Source organism: Pteropus vampyrus, unplaced genomic scaffold (genome assembly GCF_000151845.1).
Source record: "Pteropus vampyrus isolate Shadow unplaced genomic scaffold, Pvam_2.0 Scaffold85, whole genome shotgun sequence".
Lineage (NCBI taxonomy): Eukaryota > Metazoa > Chordata > Mammalia > Chiroptera > Pteropodidae > Pteropus > Pteropus vampyrus.
In genome coordinates, this window is record NW_011888866.1 from 5241076 (window position 1) to 5259034 (window position 17959).

Here is a 17959-nt window from a genome sequence, read left to right on the forward strand (position 1 = left end):
TTTTTCTTTGAGTGTCTCTTTACCAGGCCCTTACCAGAATTTATGTGGACGATTAAGTGAAAATAAAAACTTTATAAGATATCGTCTCACATAGCAGATTATTAATGGTAAAAACAAAATGTTGGCTCCTATAGGAGCTCTTATGCAACCCAATCCATATCTATTCAATAACCAAGGGCTTGGTGGGTAGGAAGAGATTGCTGAGGAAGTGGTTCCTTTGGCTTATGTCCCTCAGGCAGCTCTTTCTGCTTTGTATGCAGTGATCGATTTGTCTCGGACAGATGTCATTCACAGCATTCCCTTTACAACTAAGGGAAGGAGGCATGGAAAGATCATGCTTACCCAAGTTTGTGTTTACCTAGAGATAAATGCAAACATCGACATTTTCTTCTTGTGAAATAAGGCTGGTCACAGCAGTGCTATTTCTTGCAAATTGGGTTTACTGTAAGAATTACTATATTTGTTTAGCATGAGAATCAGAACAAGGGCCAAATCTCATTTATTCAGTTTTAATTTGGTCCCTACCATGTAGTAAGGATAGTAAAAAAAAAAATCAACTAAGGGAGACAGAGTTTGGAGTACTCCAAGGATCACAGAACCTAAGTTACAAGAGACTACAGAGCTCTCTAATTGAACACCCCTCAATCCTTGTGTTACCAATTCAGGATTACCATATAAAATACAGGACGCCTGGTTATATATGAATTTCAGCTAAACAACAAATAATTTTTTAGTACACTATGTCTCAACTATTGCTTGGGACATATTTATTTGGAATATGTATACATAAGTTATTCATTGTTTTTCTGAACTTCAAAATTTAACTGGGTATTTTGTATTTTTTTTGCTAAATCTGGCAACTCTACTAATAATGATGATGACAATAATAATAACCTGCTAATCCTAGAAAAACAATATAGCTTGTTGAATAAGAGTATGGACAGTAGACCCAGACTGTCTGGGTTCAAGTCATAGCTCTGCCGTTTACTAGCTTGTGATTTTGAGCAAGATTTAAAATTTCTCTCTGCCTCAGTTTCCTCCTAGTAAAATAGGATTAAAATAGTAACAGAGTTGTGATTAGGAGCTTGGATTAGTATTAGTACCATATAAACGTGTAGGTGTTCAATCAGTGTTATTTTTTATTATTAACATGTACTGAGTCTTGGCTAGAACATCATGGACATTTCTTATCTGCTTAATCATTTTAATCATCAATTTATCTGTTCTAAATTGTGCCTCAAAGAAAAAAAAAGCAAGCACTAATCTGTAGGTGGCCTCACCTGATTTTAGTACGTGGAACTACATTTGCTCTTGGCCATTCTTCTATGACTCTTTAGTGATTTTTCAGTTATGATTCGCTGTCTCATTCACATTTTCTCTTAATGCCGTGGACTGCCCTCAGACCAGCACAGGGTACATCTGGGTGTGCTCTAAAAACGCCCCCATTTTCTCTACTGCCATTTCAGGTTCAACCTTTTCGAGTCTGAGATCTTTCTTGTGAAAAAGGAAGCAAAATTGCAACCAAGTCATTCCACATTCTCATCTTCGTGTATAAATATGAATTTTTAAATATGATGTGATCCATTCCACACATGGCTCATTTGCGTTCGATAATAATACCAAACCTGCACCTCAGAGGTGTTAACATGTGCCAAAACGTTTGTTTGTTCCTCCATGAAAAGCGTTGTCTATTCTGTCTGTTTTGTCCACTGCTGTATCCTCAGCATCTAGAATAGTGCCTGACATGTTGTAGACACCCAATTCAAACTAGTCAAATGTTGAATGAATATATGGAAATATTTTTTACATTATAATAACACTTCATTTATGTGAACACATTAAAATGTATAAAACAGTTAAGACTCAGTATAAACAAGTTCTCTTCTGGATTCTCCATGCAGAAATAACAACTTCTTTCCCTACACCTGATCTGTGTGAGTTTGTAATTATCTGCTCTGAGTAATATCTTATGGATATAACTTAGCTCCCCTAAGCTTCTGAAGGGTAAGACTATTAAGTTTATCTTGCATCCTATTTGTTAAGTGAATAAATGAATCCATTCTTAGTATAACTAAGAGAGAGAAAAGTTTCAAGGAAAAAATAATATCTCTTGAGAAGAGAAATGGTAATTGCTCTTTTAATGCCATGGTCATTTCCGTTTGTTTTCTTTTTTTCTTTACTGTACATGTCACCAATGCTACAAGAATGTGCTTCAATTCATTTAAAATAATAATTTTTTGTGACACCTTGGAAATTAAGTCATTATTCTTTCTGGAGAGGGACAAAATCTGAGCGAGTTGATAATTGCCTTTGTCTTTATTTGTAATCTTTTAGAAAACAAATACATGAGTTTTTCATTTGATAATCATTATGAATTCTTGATAACATCTGGTTACTTAATTTGAAAACTGTGTAGCTATGAAGATTAATAATGGACCTTAACTGGATGTAAATTCAGACTTATATAGGATCCGTATTAATCTCAGTCAACCCTTTCAAGCAGATGCCATATTTTGGGGACAAGGAAATTGAAATGTACCAAGGAGCGGTAAGTTACATGCCACATATATTGCTGTCATGTTTTGGGCTTTTTTAAAGCATGTTTAAGTTTTCTCAATGTTGGCAATACATTTGCATTTCCTTGTTATGAATTATTGGGAAAGCTCAAGTAGATGACATTGTTTGATTTTTAATGATGTGCTGCTCTTTAGATGCAACTTTAAAAAACAGAGGGCTGTCTAGTATTGGAACATTACATACAAAATTAGTTAAATGGGAGGTAGGACCTACAGCTTAGGGGATCATCCTCTTCCACACATGCCACAAAATTCTAAGGACTAAAAAATCAGTAATGGGTAATAAAAAGTAAATAGGGCAGTGGGAATCATTCTGTCTGAATCAGAACCTTCCTTAAGCTGTGGCAATAACTGGAACGTGAAAAATGAATCTTTTAATACCTCATTTATTAATGTGGCTCTGGTCCCTATTCAGACACAGCTCCGTAGCCATTTCGGTTGTGTGATAAAAGTAGAAACTCTAATCTTAATTAATGTATTTCATTGCGTGGTTCATCACTTCCCCAGGCCTCCCCATCTCTGCATCTTTTTCCCTTCGCTCTTTCCTTTGCAGCAGAAGCACAAGAGCATTCATTAATCCTGACCCCTGGAAAACAAACAAAAGAGAGCCCACACAAATTCATCAGTTGAAGTGGAAGGCAATTTACCCAGAGCAAGAGCCCACCCCATTGTTGCCAGATGAATGGTGTTGGTCGCTAGAGCCGAAGGAGGCTGCCACGCGAAAGACCTTTGATAATGCTGCCTTTATGGGAGCCCAGCACAAGGGGAACACTGTCAGCGGAGGCTGGGTCCTGCCCCGGCACCCTGATCAGCGGGGCCAGGGCAGCAGGCTCGGAGCTGGCTTGGCATTCTCAGAGACAGCCAAGGCGGGGGTGGGGACAAGGGCTGTGCTTTCGTATTTCTTTCCAGTTCTCTGAAAAAATGATTGCTACATGGGTCCGTTTCAGAGCGTTCATTTTTCGAAGAGTTCTCTTTAAAGAAATGCCCCTAGAATTGTAAAAATTTATAGTTATTTTTAACTGCTAATGGTAACAGAGTGTTGTAAAATTCGTATTTAGTGAGTGCCAGGTTCTATGCTACGCTTGCGATAATAACTTGGATAATAATAAAACAGCCCTGTGTGCTGGGTGTGTATTACTCTCCACCTCCATTTCACAGATGAGGAAACCGAAGCTCAGAGAGGTGAAGTACTTGAATCTATTGCGTATTGGAGCTGAAGTTAGGTCCCAGGGACTTTCAGGGATTTCAGGGGAGGAAAAAATCAGGTAGAAGAAATGCTTACCCTATAATTCTCAAGGGTAGCTCAGAGGTTCCATGAGACCATACATAGGAAACCAATTTGAAAAACAGTCACTTGCAAACATCAGATATAACGAGTTAATCGGCTTTAAAGCCGTGTTGGGCAGTGGCTTGCCCACACCTTTCTCTCCACTGCCCACAGCTTCCTCTCTACTCCATTTCCTTCCATTTTCCATCCTCTTTTATTTCTTATAATCTATTTCTCTGTTTTCAAGAGGTATTAAATATACCTGCATAAACAATTTAGGCCAGAGGCCATTTTAAGACTATATCCTAAGATCCCATTTATGCATCCTCTTCTGACTGTAAGGTGAAGGCAGAGACATATTATTCTTGTTCCTATTTAAAGCTGTTCAGTCGACCAGTCCCAGGAATAGCCTCTGACCTTCACTGGGCAGTTTCCCTTGTGAGCCTTTTGCTCACAACACAGAGGGAACCATGGGCTCTGGATACACCAGCGCTTTACATATGTGCAAGCATCCAAGCAGCCTCTTCTCATCCTGTCTCGTCACTTGACTTTGATCTGCCAGAACTTGCAACAAATGGCAATTTCTGGGCCAGGCTCCTTTTTCTATAGTAAGTCATTTTATAATAAATATCAAAGCTGGATTAGTAAATGATGCTGCACCTTTGCATATTTCTCCACCTTTTCAGATTACTTTCCCATCCATCATCTCAGTTACCCTGTGACGTTCGTAGCATGGACATTATTATCCCAACTTTAGAGATGGGAGACCAGTGAAGGCAGACAGAGTTTAAATGTCTTCTCCCTCTGGATCTGGTGTTCCTTTCACTTTTTTATGTTAGATAGCCTTAAATATAAGGGTTTTCTTTCTCCGTCTTTACACCACATGAAGTATTTTTCTTTTTAGTAATTTTTGAGGGAGGTGGGTGCCAAGAAATTGAAGAAAGCAGGTCTGAAGTTATCCTGATACAGTGAATTTATACTTATGCATAGCTAAGATATCCCATGAGACTGAAACACAAACCCAGGAGAATATCTTAGTGTGGTAGGATTTTTTTCCACCTATTGTGATGAAAGAAACTGGTCAAACCAGTTTATCACTTTAAAGATCCATATGGCTTGCCCTCTTCTTATGGAAAATTTTTAGTTTTTCTCCTCATTCATAGATAGTCATCTCTGACTTGCCTCTTAGGGAAAAAATGGAAGGAATTTAGAATTCTAGTAAAGTCAGATCCAGGTTTTTAGTAGCCATCTCTTAAGACCTGTTGCCCAAGTATCTTTAGAAACATTTAGCAATGGAATGTCATCTGCAGAGGCATGTTTGGGAGGAAGGGTGTGTGTTGGAGTATCTGAAGACGCGGGTCATGTCTGAAGGCTGAATCACACATGTGCCTACGGAATAGTCCAAATTCCATCTTCACTTTGTTAGGTGTAACTTCTCATGACCTAGGCAAGTCTATGAATTCTTGTATTATGTAACCTTTAAGATGTAATTATAGGCATTGAAACTATACAGTTATTTAGGCCAAGGCCAAGAAAAGAAATGTAATGTTGCTCTATCTGACCACGTTTTTTTTGTTTTTGTTTATTTGGTTTTTTGTTTGTTTGCTTTGCTTTTCTAGGCACAGTATGAAAACCCACCACATATCTATGCTCTCGCAGATAATATGTACAGAAACATGATCATTGACAGAGAAAACCAGTGTGTCATCATCAGGTATGGAAAAGAACCTTGTTAGATATAGAGGATGTGAGATCATGCTGTAATTAGAGATTCCAAGGAGAAGCAGTGCTTTTGCAATAGCTGCTGATGTCAGAGGGTGATTAATGTATCTGAGTAATAAGCACGCTGTCTGCGATGTCTTGGTTTATTTCATAATTCCAAATCATAAAAGCTTTGAGCTTCTGTGGGGTTGCTGTTTGTACCCCTGTGGCTTAAGGCATTAAGTTCGAGGGCACATGGTGCTAGCCAGTTACTTCATTGATCATCATAGAGGCCCTGAACTAAAAATCGTAAAAACCTTCCCCTTCCATTTGATCATACTGTGGGTTTACTCTGAATTGGAGATCCTTTATGTCATACGTTTCACTGTTTTGTCAGCTGAAGTCCTTTTCTCTAGGTCCCTTGCTTTTCTTTCTCTAATAATTTAGTTCACGTTTGAGCTTTTTTGGTGTACTTTGTCATCTGCTTTTAATTTTCTATGGGCATTAGTGGTAAACGCCTGCATTAGGTGTTTGTAGCTGCATTTCAGAATCCTTTTAGCCTGATCCAGCTCCCAGTTTTTGCTGGGTTTAAGTGCTTTTACAATTTTGTTTACTATTATGAACATTTTCAAACATAGAGAAAATATAAGCATCCATATTCCCATCACTGAGAACTTGACAGTTAACATTTTGTCATATTAGTATTCATCTTTTTTAGTTCTTTAAATTTTCATCTGAAGCATTTTTGAAAATTTTTGAAAATTTTTTTATTAGGGATATTTACAAACATACTCAAAATTAGAAAGAATGTTATAATAAGCCCCAGTGTACCTATCATCCAGCTTGTACATTTATTAATGTATGGCTAATCCTGTTTCATCTAATCCTCCCATCCTGCACCCACTTGATCATTTAAAGCAGATCTTAGGTAGCAACTCATTTCATTTGTCGATAATTTATTATGCAACTCAAAAAGATCATTCACTTTGCACCTGGAAAATGAATAATTCTTTTAACATCATCTCATATTATCAGTTCTATTCCATGATTGTTTTATAAATCCTTTTTTTATAGTTGGTTTGTTTTTACTCAGATTCCAGATAAGGCTCAAACATTGCCCTTAGTTGCTAATCTCTTAGTCTTTTAGTCATTAACAGTTCTCTCCTGCAGAATTTCCTGTAGTCTGGGATTAGCTAATTATAAATTGGTATTTATATCTACAAGCTTCATCAGATTCAGATACAATTCTTTGGCAAAAATGCTTTGTCAGCGATGCTTTGCACTTAATTAATGCCTGTTGGTCTCTTTGTGTGGTGTTCAAATTACCAGTGGGTCACTCATTATAAATTCTCATTTCACAATCATTGTTTAATTAATGGTTGAAAAATAGTTATTTCCTAATTTTATTACTTCTTCTATGTTTATTAGATGGAATTCTTTTATTTGGTTACCTTAAAATACCATATGGGAAAACGAGATAAAAAGTTCGATTCATTGTCTTTGCCAGTTTTCAAAGCAATGAGTTGATGCCTTAGCAACCTCCCAAGGTAATGTTTTTATTTTCAGTATCATTCCAAACTAATGTATTTAAAATATATTATCTGTTTTACTGCATTGCAGTTTTGCTTTGGGGCTCAAAAGATCCTAACTTTGACCACTGGACCCTTTATATTGTCTCCTGTGTCCCTTTAATATGACCCCAGTATTTTTTGATATTTTCCTTGTTTGAGATGTTCCAGACTCATCTTGTACATTTCCTGCCAAACCTGGAATCAGTTATTTCACCAAAAAGCCTTGTTTTATTTTAATGGGAAATGATATTTAGAGACCACCAATCTAGTCATATGTTGTAGTGCTACTAGTTCTTGTCAGAAGATAAAGGAATATAAATTTTTAAAGCAACAAAATGGGACATAAGTTCATATTGATAATTTTCAGTTCATTTTTAAGGTTATATGATTTTTACTTCTTTTATTTTTATGTTTGTATCTCATTTCTTTTAATGTTAAAAATCATGGTTCCTGATGACATTATCACAATTATTTGCTGTATGTTGTATGTGTATAAATATAAATATAAATATAGAAATACAAATATATGTACCTATACTTCTATATACTCATAAGTAAACATATATAAAAATACATAGGTAATGGGATAAAGCAAATAAGTAATTTCATTGATGCTTTAAAATAACAATACCAATATTATTAATAGAAATACTGAATTCACTCTATAATTCAGTCAAAATATTGGGTTTAAAAGAAACTTAAAATAATCTTTTCTGTGCCATTACATTCCAACTTGACCTACAGTTAGGTTCATGTATCGCATTTTGGATTTTAGGGATTTAACATTTTAAAATTTAATTTTCTTTTATAATTGTATAAAATATTTACATGGCTCCAAAGTCAAAACTATAAAACAAAGAACACTGAAGTATTTCAAGGTAAATATAGATCTCAAGTATTTCAAGGTAAATACAGACTTGATGACATTTTACCTCTAAATATTTCTATACATATCTCTGGAAAATAAAAACATATTTTCCCTTAGCCCCAGGACCATTATCACAACTAAATAATTAATAAAAATTTAATATCATCTAAAAATAAGAAATCCACATTCAAATTTCTCTAATTGTTGCAAACATGTCCTTTCCTGCTGGTTTATATAAAAAGGAACACTGGTTGCATTTGGGCATGAGTCGTTCATTTTTTTTTTTCCTACCATAGTTCCCTTAGTACCGCCATGTTTGTTTGTTTGTTTCTGTGACATCGACTTGGTGAAGACACCAACCAAGTTTTCCTATAGATACCTTTTAGATTTGTCTAACTGCTCCCTCGTGCTATCACTGCACTAATTTCTTCAACTGGATTTTCTGTAAATTGGAATTAGATCTAAATACCTAATTAGATACAGGTTAAGCCTCTTTGGAAGGAACATTTGGGTAATGATGAGTTGGGTTGCTCAACAGGAAATTATTCTGTTTGACCCCAAGTGGAGGTCACTGGTCAGTAGAGAGGTGAGGGAGGGACATTTTCTTAAGAGAGAGAATACAGGATGAGTTTTCGAATTCAGTCCCTCGCTTTTTCTCCTTCCTTACGAGCCACTAATGAGATGAGAAAGAAGGGAATGGTCTTGCTGCATGAGCTACACAACTCTGGAAGCTGCCTCAGTTTTGCCCAGCCCACATCCAGCCCCCATCGATCTGTCCCTGCAGGATGCACATGCACTGAAGCAGGACATGTGCCCACTTCTAGGATCCTTCTCTCCAACTGTTCAGGTAGCAAAGACCTGAAGGCCCTGCTCCAAGGACTTCTGTTGTGGTGGCTATGCTTTAATTTAGGAGATGGTAGAACAGGAAGCTGCTCTGACTTCTGACACTAACTAGTGAGAGTTAGGCCAGAGGTCACAAGGCCATAATCCTCCTTAAGACTGTTCTCACTTTGGACACTAGGGAGTCCCCAGGCTACCCTCAACCAGCTATAAATTCAGGGGTTCCCACCACCTCATCAGTTTTAGTGATGTACTAGAATGACTCCCAAGACTCATGAAAGTGCTGTATACTTATGATTACAATTGTACTATAGCAAAAGGACTCAAACCAGAAGCAGAATAGAGACGTATAGAGCAATGTCTGGGAGGGCTCCAAATGTGAAGCTTCTGGTTGTCCTCTTCCCCATGAAGTCGTGAATGGTGTTACTTCCTTCCAGTTTCAATGTGTGTGTTGGCAATAGTATTGCCAACCAGCAGTGCTGTCAACCAGGGAGATTCTCTCGAGCCTTTGGTGTCCGGTTTTCATTTGGGCTCACTCACATACAGCCTGCATGGCTGACCTTTAGTCTCCGGTTCCTCTTGGGGTGGGGAGTGGGGGTCAGAACTTAAATGGTGCTTTCCAAAGCCTCCATCATAAATCATATTGTTAGACTATCTCAAAGCCCCCAGGCATAGAGAGACTCCTGTCAGGCAGGACATTCTGGGACCCTAGAGATTACCTCCCACTAGCCGAGGGCAAGGCCTGACCCCTCTTTGTGTTAATTCTTTATTACCCAAGAGCAGTGTTTGTCTCCTTTAAGAAAGTAGATTTGCTACCTCTGGCATGCCATGGTTCACTGTCAGCAGCTCTGTGATCCCAGGTAGCAAACCTAACACTTGTCTGGGCCTTGGTTTCTTCATTTGTGAGTGAACTGATTGACCAGATGAGCTCTGAGGTCTCTCCTGGTTTGGTGATCTTTCTTCCAAATAATGCCAGAGGAAAAGGAAGGCAGGGAAATGCCATGGGTAGAGAGGCCCTAGTTTGCAGCTAGTGACGCTGAGAGAGCTGGGTACCTGTTCAACTATGGGATGAGTCAAATGCTCCTTGCCTGCATTCATTTGTGAACAGAAAGCAAACCACCCATTCTCCTGGGGCTGGGAGAGAAGCTAGCTTCCTGTGCTAAGGGCTTCTTCCATAGCTGGAAAGACTGGTAACTCTTAGTATCATTTAATTAGAAAATAAAAAAATTAACAATGACCTAATCTCTCTGGTGTTCTTTTTAGACCTTCACCTCCCAATTTCCCTAGTGTGACCTTGTCTAAGTGATGAAATGCATGGGATAATACAGCACATAGCAGCAGTATTACCAGTTTCCTCCCAATCTTACTCTTGTTTTTCAAAGAGATGGATATGCTGATAGGATGGAATGGCAGCTGACTATTTCTGGACTAGAACTCAGTGTAACAAACTGAATTTAAAAAGAAAGGAATCAAGGAAGAAGACAGGCTGCTTTCTCAAGCACAGACTTCCATCAAAGCCTCGGTCCTGAATTCTGCATGTCTACAGACTTGTTTTGTCAAAATCACTAGTTGAGCAGCTTCAGGTAGACTGACTCTGGCCACGCAACTCACAAATGACTGTGAATTAGACCCCAGTTAATGAATTTATAAGAAGAATTCTGCCTATGGATAGCTCAGGCAATTTCCCTGGAATATTGCCCAAGAGGGGAACCAGAACAGAAGGATGATCATATTGGCTAATGACATCAGATCATGGTCCCCACCTCTATCTGGAGACAGCGAACTCAGAGTGTTGCTCGATTCCTCAGAGTAGTTTATTTGCTTGGGAGAAATCCATCATTTCTGGTGTTTATTTTCCTGTGACTCTAAGCAGGTCAGCCCCTTTTTATTAACCTACACTTTCTCCTGCCAACCCCAGCCATCCGTTAGGTTAAGTTCTAGTCAGGAATGAACACCCAGGATTTGCCTTGGATATTTCCCAAGTCTTCCCCAACAGTCCACTGGCAGACAGGGCAGGGAGAGTGGCTGCAATAGATGCTAATTTCTTCTACCATGCCTTGTATTCAGTAATTAACTTTCCAGAATAAATGTTTCCAATTCCTGAATTGCCTTATTAACCCAGTAGCTGTACAGGTACCTGAGTTCTACATCTAGAGATTTTGCTTCAACTAATTTATGATGAGTGCAGAGCATCAATATCTTTTTTCAAGCTCCCTAATTTATTCTAGTTGATAAGCAAGACTAAGGCTCCTGAAACCCTAATCCCAGTCACCTCTTGTCTTTAGAACCATTAACTAATCCAGGCAAGATAGACTTCTTGAGTGCCTCCCCTCATATAGGTCACCTCTTTTCATCCTCACAACCATCCTGGGTGCCAACATTGCTATTTTTCTAGGTTTTGTCCAGAAAATGAGATTTAAGAGACTTCTAGTAGCCTCAAACTAGTAAATAGCAGAGTCTGTATTTGAACTTAGCCATGTCTAACTTCCAACCTCATTTATATTTTTTCGTCACCCTACTGGTAAGTGACTATGTCTCACATGTGCCACATTTCCATGGAGGTGTTAATAGCTACCATATACTATGAGACAAGGTCAAGACATTCGGCAAGATTAGTTATCTTGGATGTAAGCTGCTAGGGTAAAAGTCTTCCACTAAAACACAGGTTTTTCTTAAATGTAATCCCTTATATGTTGTTGGCTATCATACGCTCTGCAACTGAGAAGGCTGATGACTGTGCTTGTCATCAGTTGGAGGACAATTGACACATAGTTGGACTTAATGAAAGAACATGACTTGTTGATACATTAATCTTGATTTCTTACCTAGAAGTAAAGATGCACTTATACACTAGATGGTCATACCTGGGCCATTTCTTTATCTTGCTTTACTCGTTATCCCTTGATATGTGTGAAAGAATTATGGATGTGTTTTGACGCATGCATTTGGTGCATTCTATCACTAAAGCCCTCATCAGTTGAGGAAGCCAGCAGATTTACAGATATTCCTGCTTTTCACCCCCCAGCATGTTCCTTGCAAGCCATGTAGTTATAAATGTGTGCATTTATTGAAGAGATCTTCATGTGGTATATAAAATTATGCATATTTGGCACATAAAAATAAAATATCAGTGTATTATAAAGTTGAACTATATGAAATAATAAAATTCTGATTAAATAAGCTTTTAGGAGATATTTATTTTTTCCAAATTTAAAACAGCTCTTGATAGTAAAGATTAATATCTGTTTAAAAAACTATCTCGAAAAGTTTATATATATTCTTTTGACAAATTTATAAGGAAACATGTTTAAATTATTTGAGTTCTTCTCAACAAGAGATCATTCTTTGTCAAATGAGCATTACACTATCTTATTACGTGAAAAATCAGAAAAGTCCATTGGTGAGGATTGAGAAAGCCTGTACTCCAGCACAGGCCTTTCCTCTAACCTGGGTGGGGAGGCAGAGTCACAAACTATGGCCCATTGCCTATTTTGATCAGTAAAGTTTTATTGGAACAAAGCTACACCATTTGTTTCCATATTATCTTTGGCTGTGCTACATTTGCATAGTTGAGCTGTAGTGACAACTCACATCTGGGCCTTTACAGGAAGTTTGCCACCTCCTACTTTAGCACCTGTATCACTGTGATAACTCCATTTAGGTGATATGCCAGCATCTCAGATTTCACAAGTTCATAATGGTTCTTTTTATGTTACCCCAAAATTTATTCCTCCACCAACTTTCTCATTCAAACACAGCTGTCAAATGGATATTCCTTAACTATTATATCGTTGTCCTGCTTAGATAAAATATCTCCGTGGCTCTCCATTGCCCAGTAACGTCCAAAGTCCCTAGCTTAGGACACCTTCAACTTTATTTTCTAACCGAATTGCTCTACTCTTTTCCCTCAAATGAGTCATGTTCATTTCTATCTCCAAGTTTTTGCCCAGGTTGGTCCCCCTGTCTGGAGTTATTCCTCCTACCCAAGCCTTTCTCATCTACCTCAACCCAGTGGTCTCCATCTTCAGAATTTCAGTAGCACCTCATGTACTCCTCATTTTCACCACCTGCCTCATATGTATGTATATGTATACCTACCTACCTACATACATACATATATAACATAACATAACATATATACACATACATACATATATGTGTATGTACACCCATAAATTTAATTTACATGTGCTCATTCTAAGTAGTTTTTTGATCTTTGACGACTGGAAATTGGTGTTAGGCTTCTTGGTTTCTGTTATACACAATAAGTGTTTAATGACAATTTTAAAGCTGAAATACTTGAAATAAGCTATAAGCGCTATTTGCATTTAGAAAAAGGGGAGATCAGTTTGGCCTGAAATAGTCAACAAAGGTATCATGGAGGTGTTGAGACTTGATCTGAGTTTCCTATGTAAGATGTATGAGATGAAGAAAGCATGAATGGCTGGATGGCCTCTGTAACCCACACTGTGTGACGGGGAAAATGAGGGTATCAGTGTGATCGCTAAAGCAGATTTCCATTGATAAGTGGTCCTTGTCAATTACTCAAGAGACTAAACTGGGTCTTTCACTTCTGTTTCTATATTACAGCCACGTAGTATTTGTGCACTAGTGCAGGAAAGTTGATTTGGGGAAATAAGGTTGATTGGGTTACAGGTACCTCCTTGAAACACAGGCTAGATGATCTACAGGTAAGCCTGCAGGCCTTGGTGAGGACTTGTGGGGTCTCTGAGAGGGACGTGATACTACAAAAAATGTTGTTTCACAAAGATAAGTCTATAGGTGGGAAAGAGATGGGATCTTGAGAAAATACAGAAATCGAGTGAGGAGATGAGGGCCCGATCTGAGATGGAAAGGCAACGAGGAAATGAATGTGTGACATTCAATAAACATGTGAAGGAACAGAGTAGGAAGTGAATGTAGACTCTGGGCAGTGCCAGCAGAGAAACACAACAGCTATCGCTGCATTTGTATCATTGACAGTGAAGAGAACTGGAAGACAGGTAGACAGACACCTGTGAACCCAGTAAATGAGCAACCCATACCTCTGTGCTCTCAAATCCAGAGTTTGGATTTGTGTTTTAAAATTACATATTTGATATCATTGGATTTATCAGAGAGATCTATGCAAATCTATTTAATAAAGTAATCATGGTGTAGTAGAGGGGAATCAGAACTAGAAAGTTTTTCTCGAATTCTCTACCATGTCTGTATCACCAGACGAGATCTTGGCAGTGTGGCCAAAGGCGATTTTGAAGCCCTTGCCAACTGACCTCTATGGAGACTTTCAGGGCCTTAGAGAATATTTACATGGCAATTTTATTGCTACCATCAAATGTGAATTGCTATCACTTTTGTCCCGCATCAGCTCCTGCTGTCCTAGCCTGTTAAAAATGTAACGTCAATATGAAAATATCACGTTTAATGCAGTTTCTAATTTTTTTTGCTTGAAATATTCTGAAGCAATTGTTTTCTGGAGGGTAGGGCATTCTGTCTTTAATGTGTCCAACACCAGTTTGCAAAGTCTTATAGGTTGTATCTGTGCTGAATAAGAGCTGAATAAATATTTCATAAAGAATAAATAAAGACTTGAGATATTTTGAAAGTACATCAAAAAGATTTGGTGACTCATTGAATATGAAAATTTGGGTATAGAAAAAGAGATAATTTACTATTGGATCTAAGTTTTGTGACCTATCTGCTTCAAAAGATTTTGGATTTGGAATCTTTAAATTTGCAGTAGTAAAGATTAAAATTAAAAGATTTTAAAAGTTAGAGTACCTCTAATATTTGGCTTATGTTTCATCTCTACCTAGGCACCAACAAGTGTCTCACGGATTCTCATGCTGTCTTCCTGTCTTTGATGTATTTCAGGAACCTTTTATTATTAGTATCGGAACTCTTCTGTTTCTGTTGGTCCACCCAATTTCTTGTTTATCCCATCAGCATTGGCCTTTGAGCCTCCCTGTCCCTCTGTCCTTGCTCTGGGAGGCCCTGTCAGTTCATACTCCTGACTCTTGGGTCTGTATGAGGACTGCCCTCTGGCTCTGGGTTTGTACAGCAGGGGCTCAAATCTACCCTTTCTCACCAAGCTCACTACAAATCTTACCTTTTAGCCTGTGCGATCGCTGCAGGGTTTTTGTTTTTGTTTTTGTTTTTGTTTTGTTTTGTTTTGTTTTGTTTTTATCAGTCGGAGTGTTACTCAGGACATTTGACTCATTAGCTTATTAATATATTATACATAATCGTAATAGTGGACCTTTTGGGGTGGTTGCTTTGTGTCTCAGCATCTTTTACTTATATCTCATTAACAACCTGGCATCTAGGTATTACTACTCCCCCTTTTTGCAGATCATGAAACTGAGTCTTAGATATGAAACGTTAAACATCTTGCATTTGAAATATGGTGAAGCCATGCTCCAAGCTAGGGTTTCCTGGCTCCACTATTAAACTCTTTCCACTTTTCTCGGCTGCTTTGAGCCAGCAGGTGTCAGGTTATCTGGGTAACAATTGTTACCACCCACAGTCATGTTGTGTAGTGGGAAGATCTCTGGGGTCGAGTCACAGGGTGGACTCTTTATTCTGTTCTGTCTAAAGCGTGCGACCTCTGTAAGCCTCAGTCACTTCATCTACAAAATGAGGATTAATACCTTAAAGGAATATAAGGAAAGCTGTATAATGAAATACACATACAATCTTTTTAAATTGTTGAGGTGCTATGTAAAATATCTGCTAGTAACATTAAAATAAATTTCAGAGCTAATAAGTAGCTAAGCTAGGGCTTAAACTTGGCCTCTAGACTAAACACCAGGACCCTCCTACTGCGTCAGACTGGGCCAAGATGAGTGGTGCCATGGGGCCATGTTCTTGGCAGTCCATAGAAGAAAAGTTTGTTTGCTGGAGAATACTAATTGGGAAGAAATAACAACTCTTGGTCTTATTCACACTTTCCTTGTTATGTTAAAGACTGAATTTTTATCATTTGCTCAGTAGTTTGGCATGACTCTTTGATTTTGTATTTTGTACATTTAGCCATTGCATGTACTTGAGGATTTATTTTTCAGTATCATTCTGAGGTCTTGACAGATCATCCCTTTCTCTCAGGCAACAGAGATGCTTTCACCTCAGACTTATTTCTTTCCCAGATCCGGTAAGCCTGCCAGGAAGGGAGTGTGTGAATTGAGTCTTTGGAGAAGGCTGTCCAGAACCTTCTTTGCTGTGTTTCTCATTCTTGATCACATCTTGTCTTGTGATCACCATGGTGCAAGCTATTATTTGTTTGCCCCAACTGTGTGTGAGGTTATAAATGTTTTTGTCAGGAGCCTTACTTAAAGGGCTGTGTATCAGTGAAAATTCAGGAGTGGTTACGAATTTCATACTAGAAACTGTGCTATTTATAGAGTTACTTTGAGAAATATTGTTGATTTTAATTGACTATCTAACCCATATGCAGATTTTAAATATATACCCTCATCTGAAGCAGTACAGCCAGGCTCTTGAGTCAGACTCTCTCAAGTCCTTTCCTAGCAATGCCACTCACTAGCTATGTGTCCCTGAGCAACTTGCTTAGAATTTCTCATCAAAGAATGCGGATAAGAATAGTACCTACCTCACAGGGCTATTATTTAGACCAAATGACCGATATATTTAAAGCCTTCACAAGTCTCTGACATGCATTCAACACTCAATGGATACATGCTATAATTATTACATCCAGAATATTTTAGTACCTTTTTATTGAGGTAATAATTGACATATTAGTTTCGGGTGTACAAGGTGATTTGATATTTCCATAGATTACGAAGTAATCACATCAATAAGCTTAGTTAACATCCATCACCAGACAAAGTTATAAAATCTTTTTTCTTGTGATGAGAACTTATGAGATCTATTCTCTTAGCAACTTCCTAATCTGCAATACAGTATTATTAACTATAGTCACATATATTATATCCCCATGACTTATTTATCTTAGAACTGGAAATATGTCTCTTTTGACCTCTTTTACCCATTTCACCTTCCTCCCACACACCCTCTCATCCATAGCAACCACCAGTCTCCTTTGGAAGTGATGTTATTTTTCACCTTTTGGACTATTTTCTAGTAACTAATATGTTCATCTTGTATAACTCTAAAATTAGAAAAGATTATTTTGTTAAAACTACCCTTGTATTTTTTATTCTTGGGTTATACCTTTTGAAAAAAAGGTCAAGTTCAATCCTACTATGTCCCTGTATCAAAAAGTAGAGTCTAAGAGAATAGTTCACAGTGGGACTTTTCAGAATGTCACTGTCTTCTTGATCTCTCCACCATGTTGACACAGCTGACCCCAACTCCCTCGGCTTCATGATGCCACCTCTGTACTCTTTCTTGTGCCTCTCTAACCTTTCCCTTATGTTCTCTGTGGGAATCTTTTTCTTCAGCATGCTCCTGAAATGTCAGAGGTCTCCATTTCATTAACATGTTTTGAGCTGCCAGTAACTGTAAGTCTAATTCAAACTGGCTTAGAAAATAAGAAGCATACAGAAATTGTGCAGACTCCAGGAGCACGTTGACTCAGTGGTGTCATGATGTCATCAAGGACCCCGGTTCTTTCTACTTCTCTGCTTCGCCATCCACACATCTAAGATTGGTTCCCCTTGGCAGTTCCAGATGGCTACCAGTGGCAATCAGAAAGTAATGATCTTCCTTACTCGCTTCCCAGGGGAGAGAGAAACCTCTCCCATGAGTCCTTTCCTTTCAGTCTAATTGGGCAAGTTTATCAGTGAGGGGGTCAGATGCAGATGATCTTTGCTGCAAATAGGGCCAGCTTCCCTTATGCCTCATGTGCCATGATAGGTACCAGAACCAAATCAGGATATTGCAGGAAGGAGGAAGGTAGGGAGTAGTGCTGGAGTGGGAACAAACAGTGAGCACTACAGTCCCCAAGGTCCCAGCTCAGCCTGTGCTCAATCACACTTTTCCTTGGTATCTCACTCTCACTATTTCAACTCTCTTTTACAAGTTAATCACTCACATTGCTTTACTTTTATCCTGGACTTTTTCCTGGGCTTTCGACTCACATTTTCAACTGTATACTGACCATCTCTTCCAATCCAACCTGTAGACCCCATTTACATTTTGCCAATTCTCAAAA

General features: G+C 38.2%; 1 protein-coding gene across 1 annotated transcript in view; it reads left to right on the plus strand.

Moving 5' to 3' along the window:
* The window catches only part of MYO1E (myosin IE), a 192031-nt gene that overhangs the window by 88093 nt on the left and 85979 nt on the right, over positions 1-17959 (plus strand). Inside the window, exons 3-4 of the mRNA XM_011363475.2 lie at positions 2459-2548; positions 5463-5557. Of these exons, the coding sequence (XP_011361777.1) occupies positions 2459-2548; positions 5463-5557 (185 nt within the window). The remainder of the gene's footprint in view (positions 1-2458; positions 2549-5462; positions 5558-17959) is intronic.